Raw genomic sequence first — 17,966 nt, forward strand, 5'->3', positions numbered from 1 at the left:
GGGATGAGCCCAGACTGGGGCAGGGTTTTTGCAGCCCCTGCAGTGCCCTGGCTCTGCTGTGTGGCTCCTGTCAGCCTGCCTGGGCTGGCCCTGCCTCAGAGGTGGCTGCTCCAGGCTCCATCAGGCTAATGGGAAACTAATGCTGCTCTTGATTTGGGCTTTATAAACATGTGAAATACTTTTTTAATTGTTGGGAGCGAGGCAGGCGGGCAATCAATAGAGGCAGGCGTGCCAGAGTCACTGTTGACATTCAGCAGAGCCAAAAAGGCTGGAAGGAGATAAGGGCTTCCTGTCAGCAGTGCTCCTGCTAATTCATATTCAGACATTGTCATGTTCCATGATAAATGAATTCCTTGAACTATATTGATATAGGAGGTTAAACATTGAAAAAGTTGGGCTGAACTTTGACTTTAAATATTCATTAAAGCTAATTATGGATTTTATGACTACATGAATTACAGTTTCTGTGTCATCATTGGCAATTTATTTTAAATATATTTAAAGCAATCTTTATATATTAACTGTCACATTTAGTGAGGTAGTGCAGTAAATGTTTACTCTGTACAGTAATTAAACTTTTATTCATCTATTTTCTTTTTGCATTAAGTGTCCACAGTTGAAATGGTGGACTTTAAAAAGAAATTATGCCAATTAACTGTTTCAAAAAAACCTACAGCTATTAAAATCTTCAAAATTTCTATATAATTAGAGGAATAGTGCTTTTAATAGTGCCAGATATGTAATCCATCAGAACCAATTGTTTCTCTTGCCATCAGCACTGGTTTTCCCAGACAAGTCTTTCTGCATGGAATAATGAAAGAAATCTGCAATACTGTGATGAGGATCATTCTGGGTCCTAGTTAAGTGCAGTGGATGTTCAGTGTAGCAGGAGCAGATGCTGGTTTTCCCTCCACAGACCTTTCTGGGGGCTGGGAACGTGCTCACCCCAGCTCAGGGGCTGCTCTGAGTGCAGGACAGGTGAGCACAGGTGTGGGAGCAGCCAGGTACCCCTGGCAGTCCGGAAAGGGCAGTTTGTTAACAGCAGCCCTGCTGAGATAAGGAGCCTGCCCTTTCCCTGGGCTGCTGAGGCTCCCAAAGGGCCATTCCCACAAGGGCAGGCTGTGTTTGCTCCCTGCAGTGACACCCAGAGAGTCCTGGAGCTCACAGAGGGAATGAATTCTCCCTGTGCCTGCAGGACCCTGTTCTGCTCTGACTGTTCAGGGGTGCTAAAGCCAAGCTGTTGGTTTTACTCAACAGAGGGACAGCAGAAGAATCTGTTTTACCATCCTGGGTGTTTCTTAAGAACCTAGCCAAGCTATAAATGAGTTTTGTTCATGAGTGTGCCACCTGACTTCCTGTCTCAGCACTGAGTTACTGGCACTGCCTGTGTGTTGTGGCATTTCCCCATGGCCACAGGTGTTGCTCTGTCCAGGTATTTCTGGCACAGCTCAGACTCTGATGAAGTCCCTTCTGTCCTGTCAGCTCCTGACTTCATTAGTAAGGTCTAAATCAAGGATTCATAGAATCACAGTTTGGGCTGGAGGGACCCCAAACCCCCCCCCAGTGCCACCCCTGCCATGGCAGGGACACCTCCCACTGTCCCCAGTGCTCCAGCTCCAGTGTCCAGCCTGGCCTTGTGCACTGCCAGGGATCCAGGGGATCCACAGCTGTGCCAGGGAACAATTCCTGCCCAGTTCACCTGGCTGCTCCATCCTGGGGCAAGGTGTGCTGTCCCTGTGTCCCTGAGGCACAGCTTGGGCTGGGCTGGAAGCTTCTGCTGGCACTGAGCACTGACCTTGGAACAGGTACAGCCCCAGGGGCTGCCAGCTTGGCCTGATGGTTTGGGGACTGTCTGATCTGAGCCCAAGTGTGAGCCATCCATTCATCACTGCCCTAAGGGCACTGAGACAGGATCCCCCACTGCTCTGGGTTTGCAGACTGCCTGGAAATCCAGCAGAGAAGCTGTGCTGCAGCCTGCACTCACTGCAGGGGCTCAGCTGAGAGCCTGGCCATCCCCTGGGGCAGCAGTGCTCTGGGCAGGTGACAGGTGACAGTGCTGTGTGTGTGTGTGAGCTCTGTGCAGGTGACAGTGCTGTGTGTGAGCCCTGAGCCCTGTGCAGGTGACAGGTGACAGTGCTGTGTGTGAGCCCTGAGCCCTGTGCAGGTGACAGGTGACAGTGCTGTGTGTGTGTGTGTGAGCTCTGTGCAGGTGACAGTGCTGTGTGTGAGCTCTGAGCTCTGTGCAGGTGACAGGTGACAGTGCTGTGTGTGTGTGTGTGAGCTCTGTGCAGGTGACAGTGCTGTGTGTGAGCCCTGAGCCCTGTGCAGGTGACAGGTGACAGTGCTGTGTGTGTGTGTGAGCTCTGTGCAGGTGACAGTGCTGTGTGTGAGCTCTGAGCTCTGTGCAGGTGACAGGTGACAGTGCTGTGTGTGAGCCCTGAGCCCTGAGCCCTGAGCCCTGTACAGGTGACAGGTGACAGTGCTGTGTGTGAGCCCTGAGCTCTGTACAGGTGACAGGTGACAGTGCTGTGTGTGAGCCCTGTGCAGGTGACAGGTGACAGGTGACAGTGCTGTGTGTGAGCTCTGAGCAGGTGACAGGTGACAGTGCTGTGTGTGAGACCTGTGCAGGTGACAGGTGACAGGTGACAGTGCTGTGTGTGAGCCCTGAGCTCTGTACAGGTGACAGGTGACAATGCTGTGTGTGAGCCCTGTGCAGGTGACAGGTGACAGTGCTGTGTGTGAGCCCTGTGCAGGTGACAGGTGACAGTGCTGTGTGTGAGACCTGTGCAGGTGACAGGTGACAGGTGACAGGGCTGTGTGTGAGCCCTGAGCTCTGTGCAGGTGACAGGTGACAATGCTGTGTGTGAGCCCTGTGCAGGTGACAGGTGACAGTGCTGTGCTGTGCTGTATCTGTGTGAACCCTGAGCTCAGAATGCTCTGGGTGCTGGAGATGAGCTCCTGCAGCTGATGTGTTCAGTGTTTCCCCAAGGGAATTATTTCTTTTTTTTAATTATTATTATTTTTATTTCTGCTCTAGAATGGCTCTGGTGGAGGTTCCAGGTGTGCTGTGGTGAGGCTCTGATGTCACTGGGACTGAGGAGGGAGGGACAGTGACAGTGTGACCTCTGAGCTTCCATTTCAGCAGAAACACCTGTTTACATGTGGTGTGGAAAATTACTCCTAACAGCAGAGGTCATCCATCCCAGCAGCCTTTCAAGTGGAACAAATAATAGCTTTCTTTCCTTATGTTTGAGATGTTTAACAGTTAAGGTGTTTGGGTGCTTGGTAATCTGTAATGTGTTCCTGTGTGTATCACTTAGATACTGCATGTGCTGCTGTGTGCACCAGTACTGCCTTTTCCAAGGATACTAAAATTGTAAATAAGAAAATAAAGCACAGCTCTTGGATTTTAAATTAATCTCATTTAACTTTATTCTTAAACTGACATTTATGAGAAATAAATTGAATTAACATAAAAGCCTCAACAAAAGGGCCTAGGCAGGAGGCCCTGGAAGGTTTTTTTAATGCATTTCATTGTGTTAGGACAGGGAATTAAAAGTGCATTCCATCACTTGTGCAAGTTTACATTTCTGTACCTAGGGCTGATGAAGTCTGTAATAATGAGGAAGATAGTGATAGCTGTAATTTCCATTCCATTCCAGTTCTGATTTTTTTGTGGGGTGTTTGCAATTGCACAGTCCCAGCCAGTGTGGATGTTGGTGGTGTCAGCTCCTGGAACTTGAGTTACTTCAGCAGTGCCACGGGTTCACTGTGCAGGAGTGGTTGGTGCTCATGTGCAGACCATCAAACTGCACTTCTGCTGCACAAGTTAAAAATGAGACTAAAACTGTACAGAGTCAGGCAGTGAGGGAATTGTGACACTCAGAAGTGAAGTTTAGCTTAAGCATGGGTGGCAGTGCTGTGTTTAATAGAGTTACAGCCCCCTAAGTGAGGGGGTTCAGAGCCTCTGGTTTTTCTGGGTTTGTTTGTGGATATGCTGCAGAGAAGCTCCAGAGTTACAGTTCTGTCACCTAGATTTCAGTGGTCACCTGTGTTTATCATTGTTTGTAGCTGATTTGGGCCAGTCCCTATTCCCAAATGCAGTTTTTATTTAGCCCATCTCAGCTGGGCCAGGGAATCAGGTGTGCAGGAGGTGCTGGCACAGAGCAGCAGCTCAGGGGGGAGGGAGGCTCAGCAGAGGGTCCTGAGCCTGAGCGGGGCAGGGCTGGGGCTGAGACCCCCAGGGTCCCTCCCTGGGTTCTCTCCTGCTCTGGGGCAGAAGGGAAGAGCTCAGTTAAAACATCCCTGGGGTGTTGCAGTGCTGGATCACCAGGGGTTACACAGCCAAGCATCTTTGTAATGACTGATGACATTTCAGAGAAGCAACAAAAGAAATTAATATTTTTATAGATCTTAGAAAATGTAAACATCAGTAATTTTATCTATTAGTATTTCATTTCCTGAGTTTGAATTTTTTTCTAATTGGAAAGCCTGATGCTCTTTCAGGTTTTGTTAACCAAAGTGTTTATGTTTCTATAATTTAATGTTTTATTGTTTTTTGTTTTACAGGCTCTAGGAAGTTTTTACTTTCTTCATGAATCTTTGAAAAACATCTACCAGTTTGATTTTAAAGGTAAGCAGAGGAATTCAATGTTTTTAATGGTTTTGATGGTTTTATACATGGAGGCAGCTTTTCCATCCTCCCTTCTGATAGTGGTGCCTGGCACTGATTAATGCCCTGGCAGCCTGTGCCTGCTCCACTGACTTCTTCCAAAAGGTCTATGAAAGGTGAGATAAGCAACAGCTGCCCCAGGGACTGCCTGATTCTGCAGGAGGCTGCACAACATGGAAACACTGCCAGGACTCTCCTGAGCCCCCAGTGACCCCTGAGCCCCCCAGAGCTCCCAGTGGCCACGAGGCAGGTCAGAGCCAGGACCAAGAGCTTGACTGGCCAGCAGGATGGTCATTGTGCAAAGCAGCTGAGGTGGATTTATGCTTGAATTACTTGGGAGCAGAGCAGGTCAGCAGGAGGGTGGAACTGCTTTAACCCACAGGGATCCTTCGGACTAGAAATAGCATAGAAAATTATTGAATGCTGCCTGAGGTGAATGTAGATATAAAATTTATGTCATTTCAGTTGAGAACTGTAAATATTTAATACCAAAATATCCTGAGCTTCATTTAGCTTCCTGAGCTGGGTCACATTAATGCTACATGTGGCATCCCATTAATGTGAGGCACTGTTGGAATGGTAGTGACTGTGGACTGAACTAATTGCCATAATTACATAGATTAATTCTTTTTGTTCTCAGCAGACAGATTCTCTCTGCTCTAATTGAGGGTGCAGGGTCTTCCTGCCCTGCAGTGTTTGAGCAGCAGTTCTGTGTCTGCACACTGCAAGACTTGGCCAGCAGCAGTCCTGCTGGTCCCACTGGTTCCAGGGCTGAGGGAACTTTCTGCTGCGCTGTCCCAGGCAGAGTGATCTGATTTCAGCAGAGCTGGCACTCCTGGGAGCTCCTCCCTGGCTGGGCAGGGCTCAGGTGCCCAGGGTGAGGAGTGCAGTGCTGGGGACACTGGGGGACACTGGGGGCTCCAGGTGGTGCCAGCCCTGCCTGGGGCACTGTGCTGGGCTCTGTGTGGCTCTGGCTCATCCTGCTGTGCAGAAGGTGTGTGTGCCACAGCTCCCTGGGCCCTCAGCTCCATCCCTTCAGCTCTGCAGCAGCAGCAGCTCCCCAAACCCCTCCTGGGTCCCACCCAGTGTCACAGACAGGAGATGTCCTGCTGGCAGGGAAAGGACAGCTGCTTTCTGCATTTATTAGTCCTTTGTTCTTGGCAGCTTATTTGCCACTGTACTTTTAAAAGAAAGTGTAAGAATTTTTAAAAAGTGAAAAAAGTGGAAAGGAAGTGGAAAAATGGAAGAAAAAAGTGTAGAGGAAAACAATCCATAGGAAAGCAATAAAGAGATGTTTTAAATGGTCACTGCTTTGTTTTGCTTGGCAGAGCCAACTGGAACATGAACCATGCTCATAAAGACGGGCTTGGCCCAAACATCATTTAGAAGGAAAAAAACCTCTTAATAAAACTGTGAGGGAATGGGTGAATCAGTGCTGTAAGTCACACTCTGTTCTTGTAACAGAGCAGAATCCATCTCCCAGCAAAGGGTTTGTAAAATATGACCCCAAGGGCTGCCATATTTCAGGGGAAATGTAAAACTTGCCTCTTCTCTCATGACTATTGACGTTTTCACAGTGTATTAAGCTCTTAAATCAGAAGAAAAATCCAAATGGATACAAACATTCTCTGCACAAAGGTCATTATGAAATTCTGATTCTCCTCAAAAGTGTGCAAAAAAGAGATGTTTATGCACAATTCAGTATTCCTGGACCATCACTGTTGCTGTTCAGAATTCACTGCACAGCTGGATGTGACTGAGCACAGACTGGACAGAAAAGATTGTTGCTGCTCTCAGATGTGAGGAGGAGATACCTGCACTGTCAAACAGGAGCAGTTTTCTCACCTTAGCTTCTGCAGTGTGGATCTGCTGTTGGTCCCATGCCCAGAGGTGCTCAGAGGTTCCTGCCATGGGAGCTGGTGCCCAGCTCTCTGTCTGGGCTGTGCTGGGCTGGGGCAGGTCCAGCTGACCCCTCTGCTCTCAGGGACCTGGTCCCTGTGCTGCCCCAGCCCTGCTGCCCCCCACAGCCCTGCACAGCCTCTCCCAGGGATGGAGCTGGGTGAGAGTTAGGGATGGAGCAGGCCCTGCACCTCTCCTGCCACTCCAAAGGCATCAGCATCTCTTTGCTACCACTGCTAAACTTGCTGGAACAGGCACATCCATCCACAGCCAGTTGTGATCATTGATAAAAGATTCATGTTCATCATAAAAGTATTGGGGTTAATAAACCAGAATACTTAGGTCTGAAATGAAGCATGACACTAAAGGAAGGAAAATATATGATTAAATCATTTTATTTTAAATCCCCCTGTTATGAATATTATGTTTCCTAAATAAGTTGTATCTACTGGCAGCTTGCACAACAAGGCTTTCCCACAGCCCAGCAGATTCTGCAGAATCAGATTTCCTGCCTTTGTGTGATCAATCACACACTATCTGCTAAAGAACAGACTTCCCACTTCTTCTGTTTTTATCCACCAAGACCAGATGGTTCCATGGCCAATTGTCCGAAGAACTGTTCCACAAAGTTTGGAAGTTTCTTTGACCAGCACTGCTTACCTTGCAGAACTACTACAACAAAACAATAACAATTATTGATTACTCCAAGGAAAACCAGACTATAAAAAGGGAGCTGCAAACCAGTTGGGTGGAATATGGAGTGGGCAGTGACCCCTCACGTTTCCCCAGCTCTGTCTGTACAAAACAAACCAATAGAAATTGTGGTGAATACAGAGACTTTTCTCACTTGTAACACGACTCAGAATGTACCAGGTCAGTTTATCAGGGTGTTTGTTCAGTGTCCTGTGGCAGCCAGGCCTCAGAGGGCTTGGCACACAAAGAATGAGAGCTTTTTCCCCCAAAGACACAGTGCTGCATTGCAGTAAATGCTTCCTCAGGTATCCAGCAGGACTGAACACTTCAGAACTCTTGATAATACTTGGAGTTTTCCTCTTACACATTCCCAGTTGAAACTGGATCCAGTTGAGGAGGTCCAGCATAGTGGCAGCTGTATATCAGCTGTGTCAGAGGAATTAAACTCAGTTTAATTTTTTTAAACTAAGGTTCTTAGATATGGCAGTGCTCTCATCAGGTGAGAACCAAGTATGAAGTGGATCAGAAGGAGAAGCTCTCACTCATGAGCTGAGTAGATCCCTGGGAGCCTGTGTTGTTTCTGTCTGTGGTGAAACTGCTCATGACAACCTTTGGACAGTGATGTGCATTCCCACTGAGCCTCTAGTGCAAGCCCAGCAGCATTCCTGCTGGAAAAGCCCATGTATGTCTCTGTGCTGGTGGCCAGGAGGGCTGGTGTGAGGAGCCTGGGGGCTCGGGGGTCTCAGAGCAGCTGACTGGGTCTGAGTGCAGGACCAGGCTCATGACAGAGCTCCAGCACCCTGAGGGGCTCTGCACGGTGGAAATGTCACTGTAACCTTGGCTGTGTAACTTCCAGGTGTCTGTAGAAACAGGGCTGTTCATTTCCCCAGAACCTTCAGTGCTTGCACATCCTTGATAAGATGTTTTGCAGATGCTCCTGCTTTGCCAATAAGCTTGAGAAGATGTCCATAATGGTGAAGGTATGTTTGTTAATTTTGGTTTATCTCTCTTCCTAGCTAAGAAGTATAAAAAGGTTACTGGGAAAGAAATCTACTCTGACACTTTAGAAAGCACACCCATGCTGGAAAAAGAGAAGTTTCCACAGGATTACTTCCCTGAGGTATGTACAGAACTGTGAAGCATTCCCAAAACTAGCTTTGATTTGGATTTCCTCTGACTACTCTTGAGCAGCTCCTCTCAGTGGTAAGGGCAGAATGGAACCCAGGGCTGTCCCAGGACTATCCCAGGGCTGTCCCAGGGCTGTCCCAGGATTGTCCCAGGGCTGTCCCAGGGCTGTCCCAGGATTGTCCCAGGACTGTCCCAGGGCTGTCCCAGGACTATCCCAGGAACTGTCCCAGGGCTGTCCCAGGGCTGTCCCAGGGCTGTCCCAGGGCTGTCCCAGGAACTGTCCCAGGGCTGTCCCAGGGCTGTCCCAGGGCTGTCCCAGGGCTGTCCCAGGAACTGTCCCAGGAACTGTCCCAGGGCTGTCCCAGGAACTGTCCCAGGACTGTCCCAGGGCTGTCCCAGGACTATCCCAGGGCTGTCCCAGGGCTGTCCCAGGAACTGTCCCAGGAGCTGTCCCAGGAACTGTCCCAGGGCTGTCCCAGGGCTGTCCCAGGACTATCCCAGGGCTGTCCCAGGAACTGTCCCAGGAACTGTCCCAGGGCTGTCCCAGGGCTGTCCCAGGAACTGTCCCAGGACTATCCCAGGGCTGTCCCAGGAACTGTCCCAGGGCTGTCCCAGGGCTGTCCCAGGACTATCCCAGGAACTGTCCCAGGGCTGTCCCAGGACTATCCCAGGGCTGTCCCAGGAACTGTCCCAGGGCTGTCCCAGGGCTGTCCCAGGAACTGTCCCAGGGCTGTCCCAGGACTATCCCAGGAACTGTCCCAGGGCTGTCCCAGGGCTGTCCCAGGAACTGTCCCAGGACTGTCCCAGGGCTGTCCCAGGGCTGTCCCAGGAACTGTCCCAGGACTATCCCAGGGCTGTCCCAGGAACTGTCCCAGGGCTGTCCCAGGACTATCCCAGGAACTGTCCCAGGACTGTCCCAGGGCTGTCCCAGGGCTGTCCCAGGAACTGTCCCAGGACTATCCCAGGGCTGTCCCAGGAACTGTCCCAGGGCTGTCCCAGGGCTGTCCCAGGACTATCCCAGGAACTGTCCCAGGGCTGTCCCAGGACTGTCCCAGGACTGTCCCAGGACTGTCCCAGGGCTGTCCCAGGGCTGTCCCAGGAACTGTCCCAGGGCTGTCCCAGGAACTGTCCCAGGACTGTCCCAGGGCTGTCCCAGGAACTGTCCCAGGGCTGTCCCAGGACTATCCCAGGAACTGTCCCAGGGCTGTCCCAGGAACTGTCCCAGGACTGTCCCAGGGCTGTCCCAGGAACTGTCCCAGGGCTGTCCCAGGAACTGTCCCAGGACTATCCCAGGGCTGTCCCAGGGCTGTCCCAGGACTGTCCCAGGACTGTCCCAGGGCTGTCCCAGGGCTGTCCCAGGACTATCCCAGGAACTGTCCCAGGGCTGTCCCAGGACTATCCCAGGGCTGTCCCAGGACTGTCCCAGGGCTGTCCCAGGGCTGTCCCAGGGCTGTCCCAGGGCTGTCCCAGGACTATCCCAGGAACTGTCCCAGGGCTGTCCCAGGAACTGTCCCAGGACTGTCCCAGGGCTGTCCCAGGAACTGTCCCAGGGCTGTCCCAGGGCTGTCCCAGGAACTGTCCCAGGACTGTCCCAGGGCTGTCCCAGGAACTGTCCCAGGATCCCAGGAGTGTCCCAGGAACTGTCCCAGGACTGTCCCAGGGCTGTCCCAGGGCTGTCCCAGGACTATCCCAGGAACTGTCCCAGGGCTGTCCCAGGACTGTCCCAGGGCTGTCCCAGGAACTGTCCCAGGGCTGTCCCAGGAACTGTCCCAGGGCTGTCCCAGGACTATCCCAGGGCTGTCCCAGGGCTGTCCCAGGACTGTCCCAGGATCCCAGGAGTGTCCCAGGAACTGTCCCAGGAGCTGCTCCTGGTGCAGGGACCCCTGACCCAAGCTCACACTGGTCTGTCCTCCAGGGCTCCCCCACCCCCTCCTGGGCTTGTTCTCAGAACTGGGACGTGCTGGAGCTTTGATGCTCTTGTCAAACCCAGGAGCACAGGCAGAGCTGGGGGTGTCTTGCTCTGCACCTGCAAGTGCAAACTCTTTTCTTTGATGTTTCCTTTAATTTTCTCAGTTTTAATTTCTTAAGAACATCTGGAACATCTAGATCATGGGTGTTCAATGGTTAATATTCTCCTCAAACCAAGTGGATAAATTTGTTGAACTCCTGTAACATTTGTGGATTGAACAGGCATGTCACTACTTCAATAAAAGGCAGAACTAAATAAACTCCTAAAATTAATTTAGAGTTTGTAAATATACACACTTAGGGATATTTGCACAGTGCTTGTGAGCTTGGCAGAGCATTGCATGAATAGTTACAGGACTGAGAGGGTGAAGGTTGTTCATTTTCTTGACTTTGATACTAAATTATTTATTTTTATGTCTCAGAACTGGAAGGAAAAGTGCCTTTGACATCATTTTGCAAAGCATTTACTTCCTGTGAACAAGCACCTCAAATACTTCCTTGAAGTTAAGTGTCACATCACTTTGAGGGAACCTGAGCTGTTCCTCAGGTGTTTGTTCTTGCTGCAGTCACAGTGGGCTCTAAGGGGACTGCAGGGCTGGAGACTCCCATTTCTCTTTGGAACCAGAGACCAAAAAGTCAAACACACAGGCACAGGCACAGCAAAAAGCAGCAGGGAGGCAGCTTTGGTTCTCACATGCATGTCTCTATACAAAGCTAAAACCAATCTTGCTACCACATGTGCTCTCTCTGGACAAATGTTAGTAATAGCAATAGCAGTTAAAAGGCCACAGAGTAGTTTGTGTTTTGGAAATTTGGGTTTTCCCAGCAGAAGGCATCAGCAGCATGTTTGCCCAGACATTGCACTGACATGCTCTTGTGTGTTTTAGCCAGACCTTTCATATCACATCTGCAATTTTTTGTGTGAGAAATGGTTTAAGACTGATTTCTTTTTATTGCAGTTGTTTAAGGATGATCTAAAAGTAATTACAGTGATTGAGGCATAATGCAATTCAAAATAATTACAGCCCACTGCATATAAAACTAACAAAACTTTCTGCCTTGATTTATGGGTCCTCTTGGCAAGGCATAAACCTCAAATGATGCCTCTGGGAGCAACACTCTAGATAATGTTAGGCCATTTTAAAAAAAGCAGATTTGTGTAGTCTATCAGGCCTGAGTAATTTTTTTTTCTCATAGTGAGAAATTGGTTGTTATCATAGATCACAGATACTGCTCAAAGCTCTTATGAAAGATGAATTAATTTCACTAATGCTTTAATGCAAACCTTTCATGGAGGAGGCTGTATGGTGATAACCTTACTGCAGTCTCTCCTTTCTCAATTATGATTTATGTTGTCTTTTAGTAGATGAAACTGCCTGTATTCACAATCCATCTGCTGGCTAAAGGAATCCTATTAACAGAGGATCTGAGAAGAGACTTAATAATATAAGGTGAAAGATGTGGTATCCCCTTTCTGGGACATGAAGTAGGATTTTTTTTTCCTATTTTAAAATGTAGATCACTGTCTGAGAGCATAAGATGACCTGTGTCATCTCCACCTGGTTTTGTGCTGGTTTACAGATGGTGTAGCAGCTAGTGACTGTTTGTTAAAGTAAAAATAAAGATTGTTGCTTTGAAATCTGCAATAAAAAGCAAATTTCTCTTTCCTCCTTCCCAAGCTATAGCTCTTCTTTGCATTCTGTTTCCAGAACTTTCTGCATTCCAGATACTTCACGCAGAAATACCAGAGCACAGGCATGATCCAGAAATCCATAGGGCCTGTTGTTCAGCTGCAGTTGTGTCTGGCTGAGGATCAGCTCCAGCCCTGGGAGCCTGGAGCCTGCCTGATGTGAACAGACAAGTTACTGAAAAGGGAATTATTTCCTGGGGTGGAAGGGGGGAGTGTGTTCAGTGAGCAGAAGGCAGAGTGCAGGTGCCATGGCACAGGTGTCATTTCCCAGGGGCTCAGATGCTCCTGCTTCATCCAGCCCCAGCTCTGTGCCCTGCTCCAGGGCAGCTGGAGCTCTCCCTGCCCTCCTGTGCTGGCTTCTCCCTGGCCAGGTGAAAGCCCAAACCTGCTCCTGGCCAGGTGAAAGCCCAAAGCTGCTCCTGTGCAGCCCTGGTGGCTTTGTGGCAGTGGCTGTCTGGAGCATTGTGCAGCTGCTGGCTTGGAGTGGTTGCTGAGGCAGCTGATCCAGGGGAAGAGGGGAAGTGATTCCGAGGTGGGAATGAGCTGTACGTGGTTTTTCTGGCAAGCTGCCACAGCAGAGCTGTGTTTCCTGTGCAGGAGCACTGGCTGTGCTGACACAGGGATGTGGCTCCTGTGGGAGGCTCTGAGGAGGAGGAGTTCCCACCATGGTGAGGAAGGCTGGTCACTGCTGGCTGTGTTTCAGTTCCTTGGCTGCTCCTGCTGCCAGAATCTGGCTGGTTCCTCTTCCAGGTTTCCCCCTGGGCTGTGTGCTCCTTTAAGGAGTGCAATTGCACTGCAGTCATCACCACTTTAATATGTCTTTCCTTCATGCCCTGCTTTGTATGGTTGAATAAACCCTTTCTGGGTCACTATTTAATTTGATATGGTCCCCCTCAGTAAAATGATGGAGAAAAGATGAATTAAGGCTCTGTGCTGGTCATTATCAATCATGGTTTGTGTGCATTACTTATTGCTCACAGTGCTTTTTGACATTAGCCCTCTCTAACCCTCTCTCATGCTAATGCTGCCTGCAGTCCTTTCCCCCAGTGGAGCAGGGGTTATTTATGGAGGTGGTGGTTCTGGGGGGTTTGAAAGGTCAGCACAATCTCCTCAGGGACTCTGTTCACAAAGGAGAAGCTGGCAGAATGTAACTACCAGTTTTCAAACTGTGATTTTAAAACCTGTACTATTTTGGTGGGGGCTTCAGACAGTGAGGTGTGAGAGCTCCAGCTGCACCTTGGCAGAGTGCCCTGGTGGCAGAGAGGCCTCAGCTACTGCTGCCCTTAAAGGAGTGTGTGAGCAGGGCTTTGGCAGGAAGTGCTGGAAAAATACAGAAATACAGGAACACAGATTGTGCTGCAAATACAACACAATTGGCTTGGATCAGCATAGGCTTGTGTGAAACAGGTCTGTTTGGAAAATAATCCAGCACTGCACTGGGATCTGTACTGGGATGGCAGGGGAGATAATCCATCACTGTGCTGGGATCTGTATTGGGATCTGTACTGGGATCTGTACTGGGATGGCAGAGGAGATAATCCATCACTGTGCTGGGATCTGTACTGGGATGGCAGGGAAGATAATCCATCACTGTGCTGGGATCTGTACTGGGATGGCAGAGGAGATAATCCAGCACTGTACTGGGGTCTGTACTGGGATGGCAGAGGAGACAATCCAGCACTGTGCTGGGATCTATACTGGGATGGCAGAGGAGACAATCCATCACTGTACTGGGATCTGTACTGGGATGGCAGAGGAGATAATCCATCACTGTGCTGGGATCTGTACTGGGATGGCAGAGGAGATAATCCATCACTGTGCTGGGATCTGTACTGGGATGGCAGAGGAGATAATCCATCACTGTGCTGGGATCTGTACTGGGATGGCAGGGAAGATAATCCATCACTGTGCTGGGATCTGTACTGGGATGGCAGAGGAGACAATCCATCACTGTACTGGGGTCTGTACTGGGATGGCAGAGGAGATAATCCAGCACTGTGCTGGGGTCTGTACTGGGATGGCAGAGGAGATAATCCAGCACTGTGCTGGGATCTATACTGGGATGGCAGTGGAGATAATCCAGCACTGTGCTGGGATCTGCACTGGGATGGCAGAGGAGATAATCCAGCACTGTGCTGGGATCTATACTGGGATGGCAGAGGAGACAATCCATCACTGTACTGGGGTCTGTACTGGGATGGCAGAGGAGATAATCCAGCACTGTGCTGGGGTCTGTACTGGGATGGCAGAGGAGATAATCCAGCACTGTGCTGGGATCTGCACTGGGATGGCAGAGGAGATAATCCAGCACTGTACTGGGGTCTGTACTGGGATGGCAGAGGAGATAATCCAGCACTGTGCTGGGATCTGCACTGGGATGGCAGAGGAGATAATCCATCACTGTACTGGGGTCTGTACTGGGATGGCAGAGGAGATAATCCAGCACTGTGCTGGGGTCTGTACTGGGATGGCAGGGAAGATAATCCATCACTGTGCTGGGGTCTGTACTGGGATGGCAGAGGAGATAATCCAGCACTGTACTGGGGTCTGTACTGGGATGGCAGAGGAGATAATCCAGCACTGTGCTGGGGTCTGTACTGGGATGGCAGAGGAGATAATCCAGCACTGTGCTGGGGTCTGTGCTGGGATGGCAGGGGAGATAATCCATCACTGTGCTGGGGTCTGTACTGGGATGGCAGTGGAGATAATCCAGCACTGTGCTGGGGTCTGTACTGGGATGGCAGTGGAGATAATCCAGCACTGTGCTGGGGTCTGCACTGGGATGGCAGTGGAGATAATCCAGCATCCCAGTTTGGGCTGGGTCCCAGCAGGACCCCTCCATCCATTTCCACTCCAGGGCTCTCCTGACCAAGGTCAGGTGTGCAGTGCTTTTTGGATGTGGGAATGGGCAGAGCAGGGCAGGGGCAGAGGCTGTGGCAGGACACAGCAGAGAGCCTGGCTGTCCCCAGGCAGGGACAGGCCCCCAGGACAGCTGCCCTGGGGTGTGCAGGGGCAGCAAGAGAAAATCTGATTTCATCTGGGAAAAGCTTCCTCCAGGAGTTAAACAGCAGGAGATGGCCCAGACATCCCAGGTTGTGGGATCTCTGTTCTTGGAGATGCCCAAAACCCAGCTGGATATGGCTCTAAGCCATGTCATCTGGTTGGTCTCTGTTGCTGTTGCATCTTTTGAAGTAGCTTTGCCAAAGAGGAAAATAGCAAATGAGAAATGATTGAAAACATTATCTTGGAGCACACTGTACTCTAGGACTACTTGATTTTAAGCTCTGTGTAGTTACATTTAAGAAGGAAATGACAAATCTCCCCTTTTTATATCAAGATTAAATTTGAGCCAATTTAGAATGCTTTTAGCATGTAGCTTTTTTCATTGGTTTCCTTTTGAATAAGTGTTGACATCTCTCCTTGTAACTGCCCTCGTGAGCATCACAGAAGAGACCTTGCTGGGCTGTGGGTCTGTGATTCAGCCATGGATCCTGTAGGGAAGATCAGGAGAGTTTGCTTTCCAGCCAGACATCCCCTGGACCTGCAGAACAGGCTGGCTCTTCCCTGTTAAAAAAAAAATTGCAATAAAGTAGATTATTATTTGAAATACGATTATTATGGTGGTGTTTCTGGTCTTGGCTGCAGTTGCTGTGCCTGTGCCCAAGGAGAAGGGAGGGAAGGTGGGTCCCTGTTCAGTGAGGGTGCCAGAAGATGGGATGGACAGGGCTTGGAGCAGCACTGTCCCCTGGAAGGTGTGTGGCCACAGCAGAGGAGCAGGGTGAGGGTTCCTTCCAGCCAGGCCAGACTGTGGTTCTGTGATTGTTCTGTGGTTCTGTGATTGTTCTGTGGTTCTGTGATTATTCTGTGGTTCTGTGGTTCATTTCAAGACAGCCTGGTTCGGTTTGCTGAGGCCCTTCACTGTCTCAGCAGTGTTTAGGACTGAGGAGAGGAGGATAAATATATATATACCCCTGGCCAGTGCCTCAGGAGAGCTTTGGAGTGCTGCCTCTGACTGGGGGGCTCTTCTGGGACTGGCAGTTTGTTCACAAGGAGTCACAGAACCACTACAGAGCCACTGGCTCCATCATTTAGACCTGAGTGGTGCAATATTCATTCCCAGAGCACATTGGCCCAGGCACACATGCACTGTGAACAGCAATAACAGAATCATGCCTGTCTATGGAAGTTTGTGGCACGGCTCAGAAGTGGTGCTGAAAAACCTCATTTTGTGTCAAAAGTGACACGTGTGGGCACGAGCTGAATTGTGGCTTCCTTGCTGATGGTGTGCTTATGATGAATGGAATCCTTTAGCATTATTTAAATTCCTGACTTCTGTAGCAGTACTGGGTGGCTTGGCTCAGCAAGAGGAATCACTTTCTAGCAGATCTCATTCATTTTAATTTGACATAAATCTCTGATGACATTTTACAGTTCAGGTAAAATTACAAAGAAAACATTTGTGCATAGGCAACAAGGATTTGCTGGTTTAAGCTGAGCATAAATATAGTTGGAAAGCTTTCCTGTTTGGACATTTTTCATCTATAAACAACTGCCAGGGCTTTTATTAATTTTACATGTAAGTTTGTAACTGCTGCAGGACCAAAAATACAATTAATTCCAGGATTTATATAAGACACAATATCTGTTTTAAAGGTACCTCAGTTTGTGTTCAGTGCTTCTGGGTTATAATGTATGGGTGAGCTCTGCTCCATTTTGTTTTCTGTCAGTACATTTCACTTCCACCTGATCTTTACCTGCAGTGATTGGTCCTTATTCACTTGTTTTGCAGTGCAAGTGGTCCAGAAAAGGGTTCATCCGAACAAGATGGTGTATTACTGATTGGTAAGTTCTTTCTTTGTGATTGCATTTGTTTTTTGTGTTTGCTGTTCAGGAGGTGTTTCATGTGTTTGTCTGTCCTTGGAGCAGCTGTGCTGCACAGTCACTGCATTGCCTGGGGGGCAGAGGGCTCAGGGAGTTTAGTGAATGGCTGGTGACCACAGGGGCTGCTGGTCACACAGTGCTGCTGGTCACACAGAGCTGCTGGTCACAGTGCTGCTGGTCACACAGAGCTGCTGGTCACACAGTGCTGCTGGTCACAGGAACTGCTGGTCACAGTGCTGCTGGTCACACAGAGCTGCTGGTCACACAGAGCTGCTGGTCACACAGTGCTGCTGGTCACACAGAGCTGCTGGTCACACAGTACTGCTGGTCACACAGTGCTGCTGGTCACAGTGCTGCTGGTCACACAGTGCTGCTGGTCACAGGTACTGCTGGTCACACAGAGCTGCTGGTCACACAGTGCTGCTGGTCACAGGTACTGCTGGTCACAGGTACTGCTGGTCACACAGAGCTGCTGGTCACACAGAGCTGCTGGTCACAGGTACTGCTGGTCACAGGTACTGCTGGTCACACAGAGCTGCTGGTCACACAGAGCTGCTGGTCACAGGTACTGCTGGTCACACAGAGCTGCTGGTCACACAGTGCTGCTGGTCACAGGTACTGCTGGTCACACAGTGCTGCTGGTCACACAGTGCTGCTGGTCACACAGTGCTGCTGGTCACAGTGCTGCTGGTCACAGGTACTGCTGGTCACACAGAGCTGCTGGTCACACAGAGCTGCTGGTCACACAGTGCTGCTGGTCACAGTGCTGCTGGTCACAGTGCTGCTGGTCACAGTGCTGCTGGTCACACAGTACTGCTGGTCACACAGTGCTGCTGGTCACACAGTGCTGCTGGTCACACAGTACTGCTGATCACACAGAGCTGCTGGTCACAGTGCTGCTGGTCACAGGTACTGCTGGTCACACAGTGCTGCTGGTCACACAGAGCTGCTGGTCACACAGTGCTGCTGGTCACACAGAGCTGCTGGTCACACAGAGCTGCTGGTCACACAGTGCTGCTGGTCACAGTGCTGCTG

General features: G+C 50.0%; 1 protein-coding gene across 2 annotated transcripts in view; it reads left to right on the top strand.

Annotated features, from left to right (window-relative positions):
* The window catches only part of INPP5A (inositol polyphosphate-5-phosphatase A), a 166,317-nt gene that overhangs the window by 74,807 nt on the left and 73,544 nt on the right, over positions 1-17,966 (top strand). For both annotated transcript variants that reach the window (XM_056494986.1, XM_056494987.1), the window contains exons 5-7: positions 4,570-4,633; positions 8,281-8,384; positions 16,840-16,892. In XM_056494986.1, coding sequence (XP_056350961.1) covers positions 4,570-4,633; positions 8,281-8,384; positions 16,840-16,892 — 221 coding nt within the window. The remainder of the gene's footprint in view (positions 1-4,569; positions 4,634-8,280; positions 8,385-16,839; positions 16,893-17,966) is intronic.

The sequence above is a fragment of the Oenanthe melanoleuca genome, chromosome 6 (genome assembly GCF_029582105.1).
Source record: "Oenanthe melanoleuca isolate GR-GAL-2019-014 chromosome 6, OMel1.0, whole genome shotgun sequence".
Taxonomy (NCBI): domain Eukaryota; kingdom Metazoa; phylum Chordata; class Aves; order Passeriformes; family Muscicapidae; genus Oenanthe; species Oenanthe melanoleuca.